Source organism: Bemisia tabaci, chromosome 3 (assembly GCF_918797505.1).
Source record: "Bemisia tabaci chromosome 3, PGI_BMITA_v3".
Lineage (NCBI taxonomy): Eukaryota > Metazoa > Arthropoda > Insecta > Hemiptera > Aleyrodidae > Bemisia > Bemisia tabaci.
In genome coordinates, this window is record NC_092795.1 from 1428318 (window position 1) to 1452789 (window position 24472).

Consider the following 24472-nt stretch of genomic DNA (forward strand, 5'->3'; position numbering starts at 1 on the left):
CAATTAAAAGTTGGCTCCTCGTGACAGACGCAACGAAAAATAAAAGATTGGATTGGGACGACCTCATGCTCCAACCCAATGTGGTCTGTGCATCTCAGAGCAGAAAGACGGGGACGGAATGAGAGTGCGGTGTGCCCTGCGCAAGGGATCGTGAGAAGGCTCGGACTCGGGGACAGCGCGGAAAGCGTGGCGCGGTGGCGGACGACATGCCGGACAGGACAGGACAGGGACAGGGACATAGGGACGGAGAATAATGGGATTGCAGGTGATAGAGTTTATAAATCCGTCCGGTAATCCGTATGTATTCGGGCACATGCCGCTGCTTTGTTGACTCTTCATTGTCCACTCAAGAATGGCTCTTGGCAAGGGACAATGAGGCTGTGCGGGAGCCGAGTGTTTTTCCCCGCCGCCTATTAAAGAGCTTGAGTATCGCTCATCCTCAAATCCCGGCCACAGGAGCGGCGCCTCCATCATTTTGTTACAATATATCTTTGGGAACTACGTAAAAAATGAGAATTGCGTATCTCTGGTTTTTCATTCATCACATTTTAGCTGAGATATATTCCTCTCATATCAAGTGACTACGGATAGGTTTCGACATGCTTAGAAAATTTGTCGAGCGAAAATTCTCCAATTTTTTACGCCAGGGCCCTTTTTCTGTAAACGGTCACGAACTTTCATTCTGTACGTTTTTCGCAGGAAAATAGTCAAATCCACGCATTTTATAAAATGTCCAGGCAGGTAGTCAAATTTTGAAAGTTGTCGGAGTTTTGGCTCTCTAATTTTCAGTACTATGAAAGTGAGAATCAAGGAATTACAAGCCATGGTATCCTTTTACCTCCATAAAAAAAAAAAAAAAAAAAAAAAAAAAAAAAAAAAACCTTTCATATTTGGAGACTCTGTCTTCTCCTAGTCTACAATATGAGTTTTGATTCGCGTGACCGTGACGTGTCGTCGATATTATTTGGACGTATTTATGCTAAAAGGAACTATGTGCATAGGGTTTGTGTGCAACATAGTTCCTTTTAGCATAAATACTTACGTCCATTTCACACACAGAGTTTCCCCGGTCGCCTTTGATACTGGATTCTCGGCGCCGGCGCTTGAATACAACTATCACTGCATAATAGACGTCCAAGTTGCATGCAACAAAATGAAGGCTCACACTTGCTTCACGTAACTCCGGAGCGAGTTTTGACAGGCTGCAAACAGTATCCGTTGCCTCTCTTCTATTCCAATCTTGAATGAATGTGACAGCCACGTTGATTGACGTTCTTTATTTCTTGAAGGTCACTCTTTTCTTTCGAAACAAAAACCCGTAACATTTGTGATGGCTACAAACCTTCCTCACACTCTTCTCTGAAGTTTACTCCGACATGAACTTTCGGTTTGGGATACAGCGTGATCTCCTCCGAGTTTCAAGTGACACCATTTGAAATGCACAGGGAAATAATAGCTTTTAAACTTGATTGTAATGATAAGGGGAATAGAGGTCCTTTCAAAGGGCTCGAATCATCAGGGACCTAACATTTCAACTAACGTTCCTCTTGTGCCGTCTTTCCCTTCCACCCCTAACAATTTATTAAGCGCCCTCCCTTCACCCTCCATCGTTTCCCGGATAGCTCCGATGCAATTGATTAAATAAGTCAATGCTCGTCGAACATGATAGCTTCGCGATATAGCGGCCGAATTGCACCTCAAATCTGCCGTGCTAAGGAAAAACGCCGTATGAACATTTGAGAGTTGCCAATTTTCCTTCGATAACATGTTTATTTTTGAGGAAAGTTATGAATATTTTTCCTTTAAATTTTCAGTATCTTTGGGTGAAATTGCGAACAAAATTATCTGAAAAATTGGGAGGAAAATATTCATAAGTTTACCAGGAAATTCGTGTCTTATCAAAGGAAATTCGGCAACACCTGAAGGTCAATCGGCATTTCTCTTTAGCACGGCAGAAGTAGACGTTCCCATATCCATATGCTGATTTTGAAGCCAAGCAAGAAATATGCTTAAATCCAGTGAGAAGGCGTCAATGATCGATCATCAATATTTAACCATTTGAAGCTAGGGTAAAAAATCGATTATTGAAGTGTCCATTGCCAACGCCTTGTTTATCGATCCTTTTCCATAGGTTTGAATGGCAGATCAATCGATGTATCGCAAAGCACACCACACTACGCCACTGCTTTGACAAACCGCTCATAAAGTCGAGCAATCGTCGCATTTCTTAGTTGGCGCCATAATCAAATACAAAGGTAGTTAAAACTATGATTTCTGTTTCTAACAGAAGTGAGTAAATTAACCGTGGTTAGACGCAACACGAATTCTACGTCATTCGGTGTTTGGAACTGCAAAAAAAAAGACATATAAGTTTCAGTAGTATAGGGTTTTCAGTAGTAGGGTAGTATCTAATGTTAAACCACCAGACTGCAAGGGCGTGTACAATGGGTCTAAGTAAGACATTTTTCTTCAATGAAAATTTCTCCGTAGGTGGTTTTTAAGGGATCAACAGCCCCCATGCCCCCTTAGAGTTTTGGGATATAAATAATTTTTCCCTATATTTTGGCGACGGTAATGCATCGAATCTCATGAAAATTGGTATGTAGTCATAGTTTGATACGCTAAATCCATCAGTGACCTTACAGGTAGAAAGGATAATTAACTTCTTGTCAAATAGAGTCTCTTTGGAGTCAATTAAAGTCATTTAGGATAAGTTAGGGTCAAACGAATCGAACTCTGATAACTTTGGAAAGAAGAGTAAATATTTACTTAATCTCATTTTCAATATAAGAACATGCAAAATATGGTTATTTTTGACAGTGAAGGTGAAGCACGCATTTTTTATCGGTTGTCTAGGGGGAAAAAAGGAGAGGAAAAATCGGAAGCTGTGAAACGCTGGTAGGGATGCGGCAAACACATGGAAAGAATGAAGACAGGACGAGGCAGAAAATAGCAGGTAAAGAAAAGCCGGAGCCAGAAGCAGGAGGAGAGGAGAGCCCCCCTCCCCCTGCTCGTGGCCGTAAAAAGAATAGAGAGAAGCTATTCGGAACTTCTCGAGTGCGGAAGAGGTGGAAAATAGAGAGGAAAATTAAAGGAGCTCAGAAGTACGTTACTCACACATCCGCGTTAATCTACTCACTGGTGGGAGTGTTGGTGCGCGTATAAATACGCTATAACTGGAAAGTTAAAAAGAGTAAAAAGGGATGCGGGGTAAAGGGAGGGGGGAGAGATTGAGGAGAGTGCTGAGGGCGGGAAAGGAGGGGAAAGGAAAACTTCTGGCCGAGGCTCGGGCGCTCCGCGCTGGGAAAGAGAGGAAAAATGGGGAATGAGACGGGGCCCGGGCAGAGCCGGCAGAGCCTCATTCAGGGTAAATTCGCGCCGGGACCATGACTCGGACACAGTGGGACACAGTGACTCAGGATCTGTCCCTCAGAAAATTTCTCAATTTCCTATCCAAATCAATTGAGTTTAGGTCTCTTGCATCTATGTCTTTATTCTTTTTAATTAATTATTTTGAATTTTTCTATTTTTTCTTATTTTTTACTAATTTTTTATTTTTTCAACATTTTTGTTCGTTTGTTTATTTATTTCTTTAAATTTTTATGCTACTTTAAGTGTCCTCTTTCGCCACCGAGGACCCGTTTTTCCTTAGCACGGCAGTACGTGTTGGTGTCCGAGATCCGCGAAAAAAAGGTGTTTTGGAGGTTTTTTTTTCTCGGATATTGACCACCAACATGTAGGTCTCAAGTTTTTTAATCGATATTTTTAAATTTTCATTGTATTTTCAGACTGGAAATTACTCAGTTTTGAGTCGAAACGTCTCAGGTATTGCATTGTTAAATTGCAGCCTTGTTCCCCGTTTTTCCCCTTGTTTTCCTCCTGTTATCATTGTCTCGGGCTGCTTCGTAAAAGTTCGCATCTATACTGTGTATCTAGATAAATTGTTTTTGTTTTGACTGGTTCGGGTCGACTGTGCGAAGGAGGTTGGTTCACCGGTGGAGGGTGGAGGCTTTCCAGGGAGAAAAGTGGGCGCAGCGGTTTGAAAGCACTTTACATTCCTCCTCGTCATAGGAGGGAGGAAACGCAATGGAGCGTTGCTAGGTTACAATACAGCCAGTGCCGTCTTGATATTTTGTTCCTGGGCGGGGAGCAAACGCAATCTTGGCCACTCTTATGTAAAATATGACTCATTTTAAAGCCCGCCAGCACTCAAAAAGATGAAACGACTCTCTCCGCCGCGGAATCAAATCTTTCAGCCACAATTGAAGAGTTCTTTGAGCTCCGTCGCCCGTCACCACCCAGCATTCCTGTTCGTGTCCCTGTCCCTATTTCTCTCTCCTTCTCTTCACTTTTCTCCGATTTTTTTCAAATCCTCGCTCACCTCGTTTTGACACGGGTATGTTTATCGGCTGAGAGCCGTTACATTTTTTCACTATTCTTTATCCCCCCCCTGCCCTTCCTGCTTTAATAACAGTTTCCCCTCAAATGCATATTGGCGTCAAAATTTTTAACATTTCGTAAAGTACAGAACTCTCACGACATAAATGGTTGTGATACACAAGAAATATTTTGAAAAGAAAAGCAGAGGGAAAATGTGTAGTTTAGTCAGGACTTACTTTCAAGGTATTAGCAAAATTGAAAGGTGATCTCTTGCATGAAAAAAGTGAAGGCGCCCTGGTTTTTCTTGCGCGCAGTACGAATGTTACACTGCGCGCCGCGCCCTTGTGAAATAACCTCAGCGGTGGCAAAAATACCAAATCATGGACCTCTAATCAGGGCCGGATTAAGGGGGTGGCCACATGGGCCGCGGCCTATGGCGGCAAATTTTGCAATTTTCGTAAATGTAGGTATAAAAAAAAATCGGATTTAGAAAAAAAAAAATTACTAACGAGAAAAGGCGACACAATCTCTCATTTCCTGAAAGTATAGTAATTTCTAATTTTGTCGTCTTTCAGTGATACAAGAGACAGCACCTTTAATAATTAGTCGAGTTAAGAGAGAAACCAAACACGCAATTTTGCCTGGAACGGGCGTGACTTAAAGAGAAATGATGACGAGGACTTAAGATGAAAAGGAGAAATCCTCGGCGTAAGCGGTCGGCATGTACCACATATTAGCGCCTACAAGACTGCACGAATACTTCACGCATTGCATCAAACATTTCGATGCGATTTCGATGCGATAACTATTCGTGCTTTTAGGTACGTGTTTTTGCCTATGTGCCAATATGAAGGAGAATCTCTGCGCTTTATGCCGCACGAAATTATCGCTGCGCGGAAATAAAATCTCATGCTTTCTATGTATTCCCTTCTTTCATCCCACCCCCTTCCCCAATTCACTCTAAATTGCAAGAGATTATTCTGACAAGCCCACTTGAAGAAAATAAAACGTTATCTGAGATTTTCAATCGTTGCATTCTGACAAGCCCACTTGAAGAAAATAAAACGTTATCTGAGATTTTCAATCGTTGCAATGGACCAGGAGACAAGGTACGTGTTAAGAAACATCAAGTATCTTAATTAGGAGTTAGTTTTAGTAATTTTCGTCGCACGAATCGCATTTTGCGTTATATTGTATTTATGAAACTTGTATCAGAGTGCTTAGATTCGAAACGCGTCTACTCTACCGTGCTAAGGAAGAACGCCGTTAAAGCCTTCAGGCGTTGCCAAATCACCTACGAGAAATCTCGAATTTCCGGGGATAATGTATTAAATTTGTTCATCCAATTTTTATAGCAATTTGTTCGTGATTCGATCTGAAGTTTCTGGAAATTTAAAGAAAAAATAAGCATCAGAGTCTTGAGGAATAACTATTTTCTGAAAGGCAATTTGGCAACATTCGAATGCTTATACGGTGTTTTTCCTTAGCACGGAAGTACTAGCTGTGGGCTGATTATTGAAATCAATTGACAAAGCAATAGACATAGGAGACAGAGGAAAACTGAAGCTATCCTATTGATTAAAGTGAGTGGTTGGATTGGACACAGGAGATAAATAATAGACCAAAGGTTTTCAGGAGAGCAACTTTTGCAAAAACCATTGGCGTTTTTCATCAAAACGATCAATGTTGCGGTTTGATGGTTCATTTTATAGCTATGGAGTTCCTTTAACACCCTGTGTTGACAGATTTGTCAAAAACATCACACTGTTGCCAATAATTACAAAAAAAGGCTATAGTTCCTTATTGCAAAATGAAGAATCCGGGGAAGCTCATTTTGCAATTAGGAACTATAGATTGTTTTAGCACTGACTGCATAGGGGAGACGACCCTGGTGTCACTATTACAAACTGGAGGGTTTACCCCAACAGAGAAAACACCCCTTCCTTCCATCATACGAGGAAGGGGGGAGGTGCATTGTCCCTGCGGAAAGATATTCTACAAAAAACAGGGTGTGCCAAAAATATGGATACCTACCGACTTGCTAATATTTCGAGAATGGTGGCAAATATTAACATGCAATTTGGACGGGAGGGTTTATAGATTTGATTGACATGAATCGATCAACACCGACTCGATCGACAAATTATTGAAAAACCAGTGTCATGATTCCGACATGACCGACATGAATCGATCGAAAAGTTAGAACATGAACCGATTGACGTGATTTGATCGGCACTGATTCGATTGACGACCGTGAATCGATCAAAAACCAGCGAATCGATCCGCAAATCCGTGAATCGATTGACAACCCCGTGATTCGTTCGAAAAATCCGTGAATTGATAGATAAACCCTTGAATAGGTCAACAAACCCGTGAATCGTGAAATTTTGAAAATTCGAAAATCCAAGATTAAGGATGTGGCCTATAATGCTATCTCGGCTCCTGTTCGATCGATCATGCTGATTTTCGGGGTCAGGGGGTATTTTTGGACGGGAAACTCGAATTTCTGGTCAAATTTTGAAAATTCGAAAATCAAAGATGGCGGATGTGGCCTAAAATGCTATCTCGGCTCCTGTTCGATCGATCTTGCTGATTTTTATTATCCGGGGGTATTTTTGGACGGGAAACTCGAATTTCTGGTCAAATTTTGAAAATTCAAAAATCCAAGATGGCGGATGTGGCCTAAAATGCTATCCCGGCTAGTGCTCCATCTATCGCGGTGAATCTTGGTACCAGGTAGTATTTTTGGATGGGAAACTCGAATTTCTGATCGAATTTTGAAAATTCGAAAATCCAAGATGGTGGATGTGGCCGAAAATGACCTTACTTGAGTAAGTATCCCCTGGGGGATATTTCATTCCTCGGACACACATTTAAAGGGGAGCTCAGAAGACGCAACCTCAAACTTGTTTTTCGTGGATTGAAATGCGAAAAATATCGGAGAAATTATTTGTGGCTTATGCGTAGTAAATACTTCAAAAAACGCAAAAATCAAAAATCACTGAACAAGCTCAATGTCAAAATTTGAAAAATTTCAATTTTTCGAAACTCGGCTAGGAATTTGAGTTTCCCGGCCAGAAATACCCCCTATACAACCAAGATTCACCACGATAGGTCGAGCAGCCCGAGATAGCATTTTAGGCCACATCCGCCATCTCGGATTTTCAAATTTTCAAAATTTGACCAGAAATTCAAGTTTCCCGTCCAAAATCCCTAATAGCACAGTTACACAATGGAATGTTTTTAAAATGTTTCAAATTATGTCAATCTCGGATTAGTCATTGACATATGTTTCCAACAAATTTTCAAAACGAATACATGAAATGGGCAAGTTGGCCGTGTCTTTGAAACGTATTGAAAACAAATCGAAAATGTTTCTAATTGCGGTCATTCAAACTTTTTTAAAAATAAGTTGGAAACGTTTCAAACTTATTTCAAAAAGGCATAAATAACCCACCCAAAAAATGTGTAAGAATTGTGTCAGCTATGTGTTGTCAATATATTGCAGTCCGTTCAATAAACTATAGCAGAAAGGTTTCAAAAACATTTCAAAACCATTGTCACAGCTAAGCCTATGATTGAAACATATTTACGGAACATTTCTGCCACAATTTATGTGAAAATCAATGAACCTTTATTGACATCCATCGGAAAAAATTTGTAATTGTGTCAATTTTTTTTTTAACGACCCAGGCACAGATTCATATTAGATTTGTGTACGATATGTTGGGAAAGGAGATCAACTAAATATTTTGGAAACATTTCTAAAACATATTTAAAACGTTGCTGCAGAAATTCTTGGAAGTTCGAAGTTTGTGAGAAATAAACCTGACATATTTCTGACACAATTTAGCAACGTTTCCAAGATCCTTCAAAAACATGTTTCAGAAACAACTGGCAGATATTTCGTATTTTTAATCTGATAAGGTACAGCTATATGTTGAATCTATGTATGAAACGTGACGGAATGGTATTTGAAACGCCTTCAGATTTTCGTGTAAGAATTTCCCTCATTGCTCTCTAGTTGAAATACTCGTATCACTCTCATTTAATTGATCCGCGGCGATCGTACGTCATAACCATTTATAAAATTAATTTAAACGCATAAGGGTAAGGAAATTTATTTCAGAAATGTGTCAGGAATATATCAGTTAAACAAAACAATGCCTTGATTTTCATTTAAACCTGGTGAACACAAGTTGAAAACATTTCTCAGACCTTTCTAAAAATTTTCCTAGATCAAACTGAACCTACCAGAGAGCGTTGACGTTTCATTTTCCAATTTTACCAAATTTTGGTTTATTTTTTTGTCTCAAGGTTTACTTTTTGGCTATTTAATTATGCAGAGTTAAAAATAGTTTTAAATTCTTGGTATGCATCGCATTTATCTCCATAAGAGCTTATAAGTTATGGATTATCTAAAATATTGAAACCGTACATCATGCTTTGCGTATACTTTTCTAAAGAGAGGACTTCCTAATCCCTCTGATAGTTTAATACTGATGGCGTGAACCCATAGTTCCATACTCTCCTTAGGCATAGTCTGTAATCAGGCCGCCCAGGTACTTGATTTGATAGCTATAATGCCTCCACGACATTTGCTAAAACAGATGTCTGAAAATTTTTTTACGGTTAAGAAGTGTGACATGCGGATGTATTCAACACAGAGTGGGCTCGTGTTTAACACTACATGGACTGTAGTGATTATACCGAAAATGTGTCATAAACATTTAGAAAATCAGAGGAAAATCTGAGTTAAAGGCTCATTGTTTTACAAATGTGTCAGAAATGTGTCAAAAATGCACTGCCAACGGAGACCTTTGCCCATTGTGTCATTGAAATATGTAAAAAATGAATTCGAAACATTTCGGTGACACAATCTGCAAATGTTTCACAGACACATAAAATGTGGTGACATGGGAATGTGTTGAACACAGAGTGGCTTCGTGTTTGACACTTCATTCGGGTTTTTAAAGTATCACGTGAAACATTTCAGAAATGAGGCTTATGGTGTCATTGACACGTTTTAAAAACATCTCTAAGACTAGGTGTGCTATTACGGTACCTCCTGGTACCAAAAATCAGCAAGATCGATCAAACAAGAGCCGGGATAGCATTTTAGGCCACATCCGCCATCTTGGATTTTTGAATTTTCAAAATTTGACCAGAAATTCGAGTTTCCCGTCGAAAAATACCCTCGGTTACCAAAAATCAGCAAGATCCATCGAACAGGAGCCGAGATAGCATTTTAGGCCACATCCGCCATCTTGGATTTTTGAATTTTCAAAATTTGACCAGAAATTCGAGTTTCCCGTCGAAAAATACCCCCGGATACCAAAAATCAGCAAGATCCATCGAACAGGAGCCGAGATAGCATTTTAGGCCACATCCGCCATCTTGGATTTTTGAATTTTCAAAATTTGACCAGAAATTCGAGTTTCCCGTCGAAAAATACCCCGGATACCAAAAATCAGCAAGATCCATCGAACAGGAGCCGAGATAGCATTTTAGGCCACATCCGCCATCTTGGATTTTTGAATTTTCAAAATTTGACCAGAAATTCGAGTTTCCCGTCGAAAAATACCCCCGGATACCAAAAATCAGCAAGATCCATCGAACAGGAGCCGAGATAGCATTTTAGGCCACATCCGCCATCTTGGATTTTTGAATTTTCAAAATTTGACCAGAAATTCGAGTTTCCCGTCGAAAAATACCCCCGGATACCAAAAATCAGCAAGATCGGTCGAACAGGAGCCGAGAATGCCGAGAAAGCATTATGCCGTCCTGTCTATAGTTCCGAATTGCAAAATGGGAAATCCGAGTTTCGCATTACGCAATAGGGAACCATAGTATAGGTCCCAATTGCAAAATGAACTTCGCGTGATCCTGCGACGGCAAATTTTTGCGGGGTCGCTGAAGCGGGATAAAAATTGTTTTTGAGGATTTTCTTTTTCTCAATAGTAAGTAAATACCCTCCTGATACGGAATTCATCATAAAAAAAAAATCGAAAATTTGACCCTAGTTCCTTATTGCATAAAGCTGACTAACGGCAACCCACGAGAGACCCGACAGGTGGTCCATCATTTCCCCCCTAAGTCTATACGAGAAGCACCCGTCTCAACCAATAGGATCGCTCCATACTCTCTACGTCTTTTTTGTCGATAGCTTTGTCTATCAACTTCAATAATCAATCAGTCCCCTGGTCCATGGAGATAGGAATCTTCGCATTTAGCCATAGATGTGTTGATGGAGAATTGAAGAGGATACTCACCGGAATGATGATGGTGGTGGTGGTGATGATGGTCCAGATCCCTTTTCCTCTTGCTGACGGAGACGCTGGTGGCAGGGTCGTGCTGAGGGATCCCTAGGATTCCGTTGATGGAGTATCGGTCGTGCTGACTCGCCGGGGCGTGGGCTATCACACTTACCCCGCTCCCCGCGTTCGTCGCACTTCCATTGTTATTACTACTAGTGTTGTTATTTGAGCTCGTGTTGTTGTTGTTATTATTACTACTACTCGTGTTGTTGTTCGTACTGCTCGAGTTATTGTTGTTGTTATTATTTTGGTTACTACTGTTGTTATTGTTGTTGTTATTGCTACTTTGTTGCTGAGACTGTTGCTGGTGGTGGACGTGTTTTGCCTTCTCGGCCGCTTTATTTCTAACAATCCTGCAACAAAAACAACACGGAAACATGTCAATAATGGTCAAAGCCAACTAGCGCAACATGCATTCTCAGAAATGTTCAAGAGCGATGCACTAACCGCGTAAAGCGTCGATTTAAATTCCTAAGAACCACCTATTTCAACCAATAGAATCGCCCCATACCCCCGATGTTTTCTTTGTCTATTGCTTTGTCTATAAATTTCAACAATTAGTTCGCTGGAGTGTGTGAGTTACCCTCTGAAGCCAATGCTCAAATTCGCCAAAAAATGCGACTGATCACTAAATAGTTAAGCAATTTTTTTTAGCTAAAAGGCTAAAACCTAATTTGGACTGCAAATTTTAATGAAAAACTACAGTTGCTGGCTCATCTGTAAAAACACTTATGTGCATGGGGAAACCAATGGTATGTACGTTCTTCCTAAACCGAGCTAGATATTGTAGTTCCTAATTGCAAAATGTAGTTCATTTCAAAAAAAAAAAACTAAGTGCTCCACTCGAAATCATCTATTCGATCATTCATCACCTGGCAAATTTTATGCGCGAAGGTTTCTCATGAATCAGGGGTCAAACTTGCTTTTATTTTTTGAAAATTTGCCGGGATAGGCCCCCCGAACCCTTTTGGTGCATAATTTCCGCCATCACAATAATCGGAGAGGGAGGAAAACTCTACTCGCCTCGGGGCGGGAAAAAGTCAAATGCGGACGTGTCAGAGATTGAGGGTAGTTTTTGCCAATCACGGCGTGATGCATACCCCCCACAGTTTAAAATTTTGATTATCCAGGAAGCGCGGGTGAAAGCCTCGGGAAAGTCATAGAAAACTGAATGGTGGTTGTTTTATAGGGGTTCGGGGGAGGGCGTCGCATGGGTGGCTCTGCTAATGCGGACGCTCCGACAATGAGCACATGAAAATCAATCAACTTTCTAGCGGCTCCTCAGCTCGCCCGCCACCACGACAGTCTCGATGAATTCGTTATTTGAGCTCCGGCGTCGTCGATCGGGCGGACAATGGCCCGACCTCCGTGACCACACTTGGCAATGAACCCTGTCGTCTATAGACTCAATGCTTCCTCGGGCTCATCGCCGAGTCAAGTTGCGCTCTTTTGTCAAGCGCGCGACGATTCGGACGCTATGCGACGCGAATTCACAACAGGGTCGAGTTACGGACGGTTGAAACTTTGAATTTCTATCAGAGCCGCCCCCTCCCCGTTTTGGGAGCGAAGCTGACTGAAAGTTGATAATTAATCGTTGGCGCCGGGGCGCAAGTCTGCATTTTCGGTTCCAAGGGGCTAGCTTTGTTTGTCCAAGCTCCAAGTTGGAGGATCTGGAACTACGGAGTTGGGCAGACGGAGCGGTTAGCGAGTATGTCATATTCTTGTCTGGTTATGGGCCATCAACTCCCATTCAACGTTCGGCGCTCACCGGCGCGGGCCACCATTCACCGGCGCGGCGGGGCAATTTGCCGCCGGGCTGCCTAATGACACGGGGCTGCACACTCATCGCTCCATTGTTCCGGACGGTGTTTAATTGTCGTTGTTGCGTATCGATTTGAATTTGTCGACGCCTTCGCTGCCTCTGTCTCTGTCCCTGCGCCTCGGCAGCCGACCGAACCTGTCCCTGTCTGTCCCTGTCTGTCGTGCAGCTCTGCATTAATCACCCCCGCTCGATCCCTGCAAGGCAACCGCCAGTGTAGCTCAGCCCAGCGTTTCGTTTTGCTCCTTTCATCTCCCAAAGCTCTAGCATCGCCCATCCAGTACTCTGACGTGCCAAGGAAAAACGCCGTGTGAACCTTCAGGCGTAGCCAAATTTCCTTTGGTAAATCACAAATTCTCGGGAAAATTTGTCAATATTTGTCTTCCATTTTCCATATAATTTCGTTCACAATTTCACCTAAAGTTTCTGAAAATTTCAAGGAAAAATATTCCTATAGCTTTCCTAAAAAAATAAGCAATTTAGCAAAGGAAATTTGGCAACTCTGGAATGCCCGCACGGCGTTCTTCCTCAGCGAGGCAGCACTAGGGAAGAACGCCGTAAATGCATTCGAGAGTTGACAAATTTCCCCGGATAAAACATGTATTTTAGAATAGAGCTGTGCATAGTTTTCCTCGAAATTTGCAGATATTTTGAATTAAATTGTCGTGTATCGTAAACGCAACAATGAGAGTTAGCAGAAGTTAGCAGGTACGACAATCCTGCCTAATACCGGCCAATATGGAAATGAAAAAGACCCCTTCTATATAATTGAAAATAAAATTTGTGGATTTTAAATCATCCAAACAATTTCTGAGAGTCTCTCGGATGATTGACGGGAATCTGACATAGAAGAGAGGCCTCTTCCAACAAAGTCCTCCACTCAGGCGCTACCGAGGCGATTTCCTGAAAATTATTTTTGGGAACACGGTAGGGCTCTCGTGGCAAAGACAGCAATGCACTTGCTCGACTCTCGGTAAAGGGATTTAGGGCGAGGGACTTGAGAGATAAGAGTGTGAGCGATGTAGGATGGCTCTATCTACTCGCGAGATCTAGGATGCGCATGTAGAACACATGTTACGCGGCTCGCGTTTCGCGCGGATAGCGGAGGGGGCGGGGCGGGGCGGGGAGGGGGAGGCTGGAGATACGGTGACAACAAGTGGCTTTGAGGCACCGGCCCGGATTAATGAGACAAATGTTTGGGCTTTGAAATAAAGCGACTGCGGTGGCGGTCGCACGGGAGCAGGGTCTCCTGCAAGAGCCGTAAGTACATGGCTCGCATGAGCCGTAGTTAGCACACGCTCTTACGTGTCTCGAGGCTCATCCGAGACTCCACTTGTGGCTTTGCTCGGTGAAACGGCGGGAGAGGCGGGGAGAGGGCGTGGCGGGGGCACTTAGGTATCGCGAGGGCCGAGGGGTGAGGGACGAGGAGTGGCAGGCTAAAGATATCCAGATAAAAAGGCCCCCCGTAATCCAATACCATTATTAGGGAAAGCGGGAGCACTCAGATAATCATTATTATCAATTTATGCGGCTTATCTCAAGTGCTAACAGGAGAGGAGTCTCCGATTGGTTGTTCCGCTAATCCAGTTATCATCCCCGCTCGACATCCAGGGGTGTCGCCGCTTCCAATCCGACCTGCGTTGCCTCGCTCTGTCCTCTGTCCCAACTCTCAGGGGTGCACCGCCTCATCGCAAAGAGGGCAGCCTCAACTTTACCTCTCCCTTCTTCTTCTCCTTCTCCTCCTTCTCCCTTTTCTTCTTCTCTCTTCTTTTCCATCGTTAACTCCTTCTCCTTCTTCCTCTACATCTTCCTAATCATGTTCTTCTTCTTCTTCTTCTCCTTCTTCTAATCCTTCCTCTTCTTCCTCTCTTTTGTCCGTTTTTCACTCTCATTCCTCTTCTTTTTCTTCATATTCTTCTGGGTCCTATTTTTTTCCTTTCTCCCTCCCTCTCTTTATCATTCTTCCTCTAGTTTTGTTCTAGGTTTTTTGTGAGTTTTCTCATCATCCTTTCCCTCTCCTTTTTCAATTTTTTTGTTCTTTCTCCTTTTACTCTATTTCTCTTTACCTTTTCTTCAGATTCTTGTCACTATATTTTTTATCTTCTTCTTTTCCTGTGCTTCCTCCATTTTTTCACGCGAAAACTGGCGCCCAGAATGTTCTGAATGCTCTTCCTTCTCCGGTTAGCAGAGAAAAGAGAGCCTTCACTAAAACTAAGCTAAGAAAAACTGAACGGTTCGCTTTGGTTCTCTACTGGCAATGACAGTTTTGGAGAGGGATGAAAGTTGGTGGTCCTTGAAAAAACGAGACTGTATGAGATGATCTAAAAATTTCGCACCACAAGCACCGAGGAACAAACCTTGTAACTTTTGAGCAGATTAAGATGGAGACTTGAACTTTCGTGGAGGCGCCTAGATAAAAGGAAACTAACTTTGGCTCCGAAAAAAGAAATTCTGAAGAGATCAACCTGAAAAGGAGCACGAAACGTAAGGGTTTTAGACGAGGTGCGGGTCTTTTAGAGCACCCTGTGAACTTGAATGTATTCGTAACGTCAGATCGAAGATTCGATAATTGATACTTTAAAAACCTCTGAAAAATATTTCAAAAATCGAGCCAATTTTGCAACACTGAGAAAGAGTGACGGCTGGTCTATGAATGGCGCAGATTGTTTTGTATTTATTAAGCGAGTGAGGGGATGCAACCCTAGGCCACAAGTCGCTGGGCCGTTGATCCTTCTCAGTCCTTCTGTTTGTGCTAGCGGTTAAACCCAAGTAAAAAGCACGCGTCAAAGCACATACCGACATCAAAGCACACACCATATACAGCCTTCACTGTGTTTGATGTCTCAGTGATACAAATCTAAATGCTTCTAAGATGAAATTGCATAGCTGTGTATTTGAAGGCGAATCTGTCTGTCGTGCACTGCCGTGCTATGGACGAACGCCGTATGAGCCTTCAGACGTTTCCATATTTTCTTCAATAAAACTCAATTTACTAGGATCATTGTGGATATTTTTCTTCAATTATTTCAGACAATTTTTTTCACAATTTTATTCAAAGCTTCTGAAAATTTCAAAGAAAAAAATTCAGAATTATCTTCAAAAATAAACGTTTTTTCCGCGGCAATTCAACAACTTTCGAACGTTCTCTACGGCGTTTTTCCTTAGCACGGCAGTATGGCCGTAGCTATACTTATCGAACTCCGAAGAAACGTGTTTTTATTCCTGACGAATTTTACCCTCTGTAGTGTTTTATTTGTGATGATAGGACAGCTTTTTAGATTATAGAAAGAATTTTTTTTAGCAGAGGAGTCCGCTCTTGGAAAATATTCGCAGAATCTCAAGAGTCTTATAAACTGAATGTTCTTGCTCAACGATCTTTGAGTGTGCTACTGGATCGTTATTTGCTTACTTCTAATCGAGTGCGTTGCTCTTGGTAGCATTGCAGCTCTCTTGTTCCCTTTCTTTTTTCCAGCTCAATTTAGCTCAAACAGAGCTTTACAAGAAAGTGTTGAATATAGTACACTGACAAAATAAAAAAATATACACAAAGCATGACAATCAGAATCTGGAATTCTTTCGACCTTTCTAACTGTAAATTATGAAATATTGACGAGGCGAAATGACCAGAACATGAGGGGGCTCGATTGAGGACCCGGGTGCAAACAAGGCACTTGCCCGGTAAAACGTTTCATACTCTCCATCAACAATTTACTCTTTTGGCAAAATAACTATTGTTGATCATTAAATTTGAGATCTGTGCTGAAGATATCTACTTATGAAAACGTTTCAGCAAAATTTCTATCGCTCTAAGCAATTTTTCCCCATTAAGATTAAAGATACCAATAAATAGTAATTCTGAAACATTTAAATTGAGAAGTGCTTTTATCGCACCCAAGTCCTCACTTTGTCGTTTCCCTTATGAAAGAGCGTAACTACTTTTCAATTTTGTCAAATTTCCCCTCGCAAATGGCATTATTATCAGGAAAATCTTGAGCATTTCTAAATAAGAAGTTCACGGACTGTTCATCTGATCCCCCGGAAAAATCAGGAAAAAATCTGAAAAAAGTTCCGCAGCTACGTTCTCGTACGAAATTAAAGTATTTGAGTAGATTTGCAACCTCGGAATGAAGTTACGTTCTTCCGTCCGAAAAATTATCAAGTGGTTTTTTGTCGCATTGCTACCTCCGTTCAACCATGCGTAGGCCACTCGCGCCGCACAGTGGATTGAGTTAATTAGAGAGGTCGGACGCGAAATCTTTAACTAAAACTGCAAATTTTGACGTTTATTTCGTCACATTTTGAACTTTGAGGGGTATTTTTAAAGAGAATTTTTTTGTGGAAACCAATAAAACCACTTTTAAAACCTCAAAGTTTTGGCTGAACGGAGTCCTAAGCGTTTAAAGTTTTCAAAGTTTCTCCGACCTCTCCTATTGACGCGATCTACTGTGCGCCGCATAAAAATGAAATTCGTATGAAACCAGCAGCAGAGGCGCTGGCGGAATGAATTAGAAAATCCAGTTGCGAGCTAAGCACGGTCAATGAACAACGGTTGATTAGGCATCAAAGCGAGCCGGGGGTACAAACACAGGCGACAAATCGTCGTCCCCATGGGCGTATGTCGCTTCCCTCGTGAGTCCCAGAGAGCCTTAATTCATGTGTAGAACAGGGCTCACGTACAAGTCGATATACGCCCTTACGTCGAAGGGGCGACAAAATGTGTTGATTAGCGTGCTTGAAAATAATCGCGGGCGAACGCACACTCGTCATCTGCTACGGTTTCACCCCCCCCTCCCTCCGCCGCCCGGCGGCAGTCGGGACTCGAGAGGGTAGGGCGTATTAAAACGTCATCGTGACCTATTAACTGTGACCAAAGGGATGAGAAAGGGACCCGGACAAAACTGCGAGTCTGGAGTGGGCCGAGTATATGGAAAAAAAGTAAATGTCAAAAATAGATTAATTTCCGAGGGGGGAGGGGGGGTGGACGCGTGCCGGGCGGGTGGCCCGGAAGCTCCGGCGCTGAGCCCGGGTCAGCCCGGGCTGCCGCTCTCAGCGCCGCTCGCTCCGACCATAAACAAGATTTTAATGTCCGTAACAACATTAATCAAAACGCGGGGAGGGGGAGATGGGGGCGGGGGGCGGGGGCGCCGAAAATTGAAGGAAGAGGAAAACGCGGCGGTGGCGGACGAGCTGAAAGTTAAGTCGGGTCATCTCGCGTTTCACCGAGCCGGATGATCGATTGTTTTTCGCTTCTTCTTTTTTTTTCTTGCTCGGCGACTTTACCGCCGTTCTTGCCCGGAGTTTTATTGATTGCCGAAAATTGAGGGAAAATAGCTAGTTTCCTGCCTTGTGTTTTTTTCCCTCTCCTCCATGCTGGAAAACTGGCACGCTCTCCGAGGACTTGTTGAGAGAAAGATTAACAGAGTCTTCCAAGATGCAGGTGATCTGCTTTGCGCGGTGCACCCGAAAAACGTCGCATAGTGGACTGAGTCAATGGGAGAGGTCGGACAAAATTTGGAAACTTTAAACGCTTATAACTCTGTTTATGAAAAACTTTGAGGTTTTAAAAGTGGTTTCATTGGTTTCCTCGTGAAATTTTCTCGTAAGAGCATCCCTTGAAATTTAAAATGTGATGAAATAAACATCAAAAGTTGCAGTATTAGTAAGAAATTTCATGTCCGATCTCTCAAATTGACTCGATCCACTGTGCGCCGTATCAACATCCAGACGTTGCTATATTCTTGCCAATAAACATGGAATTTTCTAAAAAGTGCAAGTATTTATTGGATTTGAATGGTGCAGAGGATTGTATTCACTATACAATCTGCAGTAGCCCAAAATTGCACGAGTATTGGTGGAAATTTAGCATTATGAAAACGCTCATGAACATTCACGTTCGTCGTTCATGTTACTTTTAGCACTTAGGTAATAATGTAATCCCAGAAGAGCCCGTAATTAATTTTTGCTCTACAAATGGGATTGTGGGTGAAATTTTGAGGAGGAAGCACACATAATAATGCTGAAATTCGCAGCTTATCTGGTCGTGTAATAGCCAAAGGAAGTTTGGCAACATTGAAATGAAAGGAACGATCTTTCATCTGGGAAATGACAATTGGACGTATCTATGCTAAAAGGAACTATGCGCATAGGGATTGCGTGTGTCATAGTTCCGTTTAGCATAAATACGTCTAATTTAAGGAATCTAAGTGCCAATAGTGATAAGTATGTACCAAAATCAGTGAGAAACATCGTCGTTTCCGTCACGAAAGGACGCAAGTACATTTCAATGTTGCCCCTTAAAAAGTGTATTTTTACCCGGAGATTCCTGTGAATTTCTAACCGAAAATTTCACTAATTTTTCTTCTAATCTCATGCGAAAATTGGAAAAATGTTTGACAAAAATTGCACAGGTTCATTCTTGTGAAAAATCTAATTGTTTCCGAGAATTTTGCAACTTTGGAATGGAGTTAGGTTCTTTCTTGCGGGAAAGGAGGATATATCTCCCATGATATGAGCGAAGAGAGAGGAGAAACTCACGTCTCTGGCGGCCAATTTTCCGCGGAAAAGTCTTTGAGGAAAGTAAATCTAAGCTGGGAAAGCGAAGCGGCTGTTGGGGCAGCCGGCAGGAAAGACACAGATCAAGCGATGGAGTATTAAATTAGCATTTCCTCCCGGGAGCGGCAGGGAGCAGAGGCGAGTTTAGAAATTAAGATCAAATTATACGTGCAATTAGCGCGCTTCAGCAAAACCGTGAGACCAAGTCGGGGGTGACATTATCGTGGAGTTACAGGGTGGCAAACTTTTGCTGACAGTTGTTTGCTGCAGAGGAAACTTTCTCTATTAACTTGCGTACAGTTTAATTAAGATCACCGCCTTCCTCCGCGCTCTAAGAATTCACCCTTTCTTCCCTCTGCTCCTGGATCTCACTCGTCTTTCCGGAGTGCATTCCATCGTTGAAATTACTATTTTTTTACGGAAACTGTTGCTCTCACATGATACATATAGCTGGTGAAAGTGCAGAAGTGCGTATCTCGATTTTTGACAGTTTTGAGTTAGCTGCATAAACGTGTGGTTGAAGATGTGGTCCAGCCGCCAGCAAGAGATTACTATCTAAAAAAATCGGCAAGTCACCTAAAACAGTAGAACTTTTTTCGCGTATCTCGGGCTTAAGTGCAGAAATGCGTATCTCGTTCTTGCCCCTTCATTTGATCCGGCGCGCCAGACGCACAACGCGCGCTCCTCAGCGTTTCCCGCCAACAGCATACATCAGCTGAACAGCTGCTCTGGGTTTTTATTTTTTTTCAGGAATTCGCTGGTTTTGGAAACTTGCTAAATACTTATCAGTGCAGAATGGCTGACTCAATTACACTCCAATGTCGCAAAATTCACTGAAATAATGCAATTATTTAGGTACAAGAATATAAGCTTGCAATTTCTACCCGGAAGTTTGCTAAGTTTTGCACCTAAGAAAATTCGGTGAAATTTTCATTCAGCAATTTCCAACAGTTTTCTTGTGGAAATACAATTTGCAGGTGGAAGTCTCGCACCGTTGAAATGTGGTTATATATTTTCTCGTCTGGGAAATGACGATATTGTCATGAAAGGAAAGATCGTAACTACATTTCATGATTTCAACGCTTCAAAACGTCCACTCGTAGCAAAGTCACTTAACTCAGTTTCTCAAAAATTGTCAGTGAGCGGTATTGTTCCTTAGCCCCCGATATTTTGTCTCCAAAATGAGCTGAAATTGTAGTTCCTCATGGAGACATGCCTGACTTCACTTTTATCTACATGCTAAGAATTATTTATCGAGCTGAAGGCGAAATGGAGAGATGCAGAGACGCTGGACCGGAGTTAGAATGGCGAGTGGCGCAGACTCCCTGACTTCATTCGCTTTGTTTGAGATTCGGGAGTGAATAAAAGGAGTTGAGGTGACAGCTGCTACAGTAGCACGGGTAGTTTTAATTCCATAGATGCCAAGTTTCAGTCACAAAGATACTGACATTAAAGAGAACAAGTAACTCGGCCTGTAACTTTGATAATAAATAATTCGAAGTAAAAACATTTTCAGTATGTTTTCTAGAAACCCTTTTAAAAAAAATGACACATTTCAACTGAAAAAAAATGAAACATAGTGGTAAGTATTTTTATTTAGTCTTCGAAAATATTTCCAAGACGTTATTTAGAAATGTTGTTTTAACTAATTAAAAGAAAATCTTTTAAATTTTTAACGTATGAAACGACTTTTAAAATGTTTAAAAATATGTGTCAGGGGCTGTTTTAAGGGGAGGGGGGTGGCGTTACGCCATTTGATTTTCACGTGTTGAAGGATAGGGACCTACGTCACAAAAGCGTTGCAAGAGAAGAGGGAGGATCAAAAATGTCGGAAAAGTGCGGTTACGTAATTTTCTTGAAGTTTTCAAGTCGTCTTTTAAATATTTTAGTTTTTACCCCGTCTTGACGTATCTGAATCAAAAGATACTATCTCCATCGCAACGGCAACATTTCCCACTGTTCCCTATCGTGGATGCAATCTTATGGGCCTCAGGACCCAGCGGCCCGATTATTGGAACTATGTCGGTCCGACACGACAAGACATAGCCCTATCTTAACCATGCAATATATCGCAGTACGATGTCTTATCGGGCTGGTTTAAACTTTCAATAATCGGCCCGCTGGTCACAATTCATACAGTACTTAATAATTAAAAAACGACCATTTTGTGAAATATTCTATGGTTTTGAAAGATATTTTAAAAACATCACTTAATTGTAATTGCATCATTAATTAGAGAATGTTAGGTGCTAGTAGATGCGTGAGAAGGATATTTCGGTGAGTTTCCGGGGAAATTTGGCAAATGATTAAGGTCTTGGTGACCGGGATGAGGACCCCCGCTGACTAATTCGATTCATTGCCTGGATTCTTTCGATGGGCTCTTAATTCACTGGGACTCCGCGCCCGTCGCCCGTCGAGTCAGTTCATCTTTTCCCGGTTTACGAGTTTCGATGACCAGGAGAACCAGCCCAAAGTCCCGACTCCCGGGTTCACCCCTCTCATGCCCCATTGGTCTGAATCCCCATGTACTTGTATGTACAGCAATGAGGCCGTCGAAATCTTCGCACCGCAGAACCTGGAACAGAGGCCTCGTCCACTCAAAGTCAGGGCCGCGCCTTTTCCCCTTTTTTTCGGGCGACCGTCCGATTTTTCGACGAAATACTATCCTCTGAGCAGGGTGGCAAAATTTCATGAAAAATAAATCTTGAAATTTCACGTAAAATATTTCATGAAATTTCGGAAATTTATGAGAGATATTGAAAAATACCGGTTGCTCGTCATGTTCCGCGAAATGTGAAAATAGTGAATTTCTTCTATTTGTGTGTGTTTGAGTGCGGGTTGCATACTCTAGCCCCTGGAAAATATGAAATATTTCACAGCCTCATTTGTTTGTTGAAATTTGATGCTACTTGGTACGTTTCTGACGAACTAGATCCAAATAAATGTCAAGAAATTATCTATCTCTGATCTGACCAAGTTCCCATGGGTTATTTTACGATGAGCGACCGGGGGGGGGGGGGGGGGCGCACGTCTTCCACTGGATTATTAATGTAGATTAAATGTGTTTTGAGCACAGTTAAGGAGCGGTCAATAATTCAGGTGACAAACGAAACGAGTGGTTTGCATTGTCATCGCCGCGGCCCACGTATCAATCAAGAGACAAGTCCGCGGGGGTGGAAGCGGGGGAGGGGGAAGGCAGGACGGAGCAAATAAATAAAAAAAAAGCGATGAGTTGGGTGACGGACTGAGATATTAATCCAATTACGAAGCACCCTTAGGTCACGTGCCACTTATCACCTGTTAACTTCCGGCCTTTGGCTTCCCTTGCTTGTTACGCTCGTCGTCATGCACAGAGCCAACCGCGTGGAACCGCCACAACTTGGCGTGTAAACTCCTAAATACGCAGCTATTGGCATTCTGTCGCCTTTAGAAATCGTTAAAATTACCTCGATACTCGCTTTTACAGCCGTCTCAAATACCTGGAAAGTCATAGAATTTACGGAGACCTAGAAAAGTTATGGAATTTCAAGTAAAAGTCGAGGAATTTTGCTACTAGAGCGTTGTTGTTGAAGCACCTTTTGGATCTTATACAAAGTCGTTCTTTAAACAGCTCCTTTCCTTAGGAGGTCTTATATGCTTAAAATTCCGCTAAATTTTACTCGCTATTGGCTAAAATTGTCCTTTCCTACGATGAAATCCCGAAGGATTGGGGAATCCTTGCGGTCCAGAGACGGTCCCGTTTTGAGCTGCCGGCAGTCCGCCGCCAAAAATCCATTGCAGCTGCTCTCAACATATCTCGCGTTCACCTCGTCAAATGCCACACTTCACTACCATAGAGTACGATACTTTTCACTTACAAATTTTCAAAAATTTCAAATTTTAAAATCGAAGTTTCCAGTCGTATGAACTAAACTTCATTTGACACTTTGAGATGCGGATAAGCATACGTGTCCTAAGGTGGCTTAAGACAAATTTCGTAAACTCACGTTCTGTTTCTGTGAGCGCGGACTTGAGTTAAGTTTTTCCTCCATGTCGGCGAGCTGGAAGTGATGATATGTCCAGCGGACAAAATGTGAAGGGGAAACTTAAGATTTGCCTAATTGGGAAGAAGTGGTCGGTCCTGGAGACGGAGGGTTAATGCGGTGCAGGGATGAAGAAAAGATGGCGCGGAGACTAAAACGAAAGGCACCCAAGATAGAAGAAAGGAGAGGATAAAATGGGGGTGGGTAAAAGTAGCGGGGGGGGGGGGGGGTTAGTGAATGCGAAGAGAGGCGGAGGTCGGAGGAAGAGTGAGAAATAAAATAAAGTACTCTTAAACAGTGCGAATCCCCAAGAGCGTAGTTCTCAAAAGTTGTGTAGCGAGCTTTTCGCGTCTGTGTCACAGTCTGGGGGAAGCGTGGCGCGGCATCCCTCTCTTTTCACCCCCCTGCATCTGGGCTCTCTTTCTTTCTGTGCCCTCCTCCCTTAACGAATGGCAGCGCGCTTTCTCCAACTTCCATCTTTATTCTTTGAATAGGAAACTTTTGCCGGGCTGCTCCTCTCGGCGCTACAGCATTACACCATTACCGAGCATCAAAGCATCCCGGGCCCACTTATACGGCCCAGGATATTAAGCTCAAGGGAGGAATAAGTTCATTTCGCCAAGTTCCGACTTTAACACACAAAAATAAAACCCTGCGGCTAAGACTTAAACTTTATCCGCCCGTTATAAATTATTTTAATTTATTTCGAAATTCCTATTTAAGTGTGCTGATATTTTATGTATTCCTATGATTTCGGGAAACTTTTCCCGAGGCCAAGTTTTCTGTCGGGGCGCGCGCCACCCCCCGTCGCCCCCGCCACCCCCGCCACCCGACAGCTCCTGATTGCACACTAAATCTCCTCCTCTTCTCTTTGACACTGTCTTCTGCCTGCTTCCACCTCTGTCCTCCCACCTCTCACTTGTTTTAACTTCTCTTTTCTAATGAATGTTCTCTGACTCCATTTCACTCCTTACTCTGATTTCCTTGCCAGAGTAAAAGCTCACTCCCGCCATTTCTCCCCTCCGCCCACGGAAATATGGACTGTGTCTCGGTGTCTCGCGCAAACCCTGTGCACATAGTTCCTTTTAGCACAAATACGTCCATATGTTATCTCGAGTAACATTCAGTGAAACTCTATCAAATTACCACAGTGTGGAGAACCCTCTTAGAAGGAATGGAATTTGGGATTTGTTAATGCACAGAGAGCCACCTAGGGGAAGACACACCACCAAGAGAAAAAAAAGATGATGATGCACTGAGAAAATTGTTCTAGTTAATCTTCCCTGGACGATAATTCTTATTGAGTCAATCGGAAATCTCTTCGAGATGCCGCGCGAAAACTCTCCTGGAAATCGCAAACATACTGTTTGAAATAAGGAGAG

General features: G+C 42.5%; 1 protein-coding gene across 1 annotated transcript in view; it reads right to left on the minus strand.

Annotated features, from left to right (window-relative positions):
• Window positions 1–10572: 10572 nt before the first annotated feature.
• Window positions 10573–24472, minus strand: part of LOC109038573 (uncharacterized) — a 178815-nt gene continuing 164915 nt past the window's right edge. Inside the window, exon 7 of the mRNA XM_072297549.1 lies at window positions 10573–11050. Within this exon, the coding sequence (XP_072153650.1) occupies window positions 10573–11050 (478 nt within the window). The remainder of the gene's footprint in view (window positions 11051–24472) is intronic.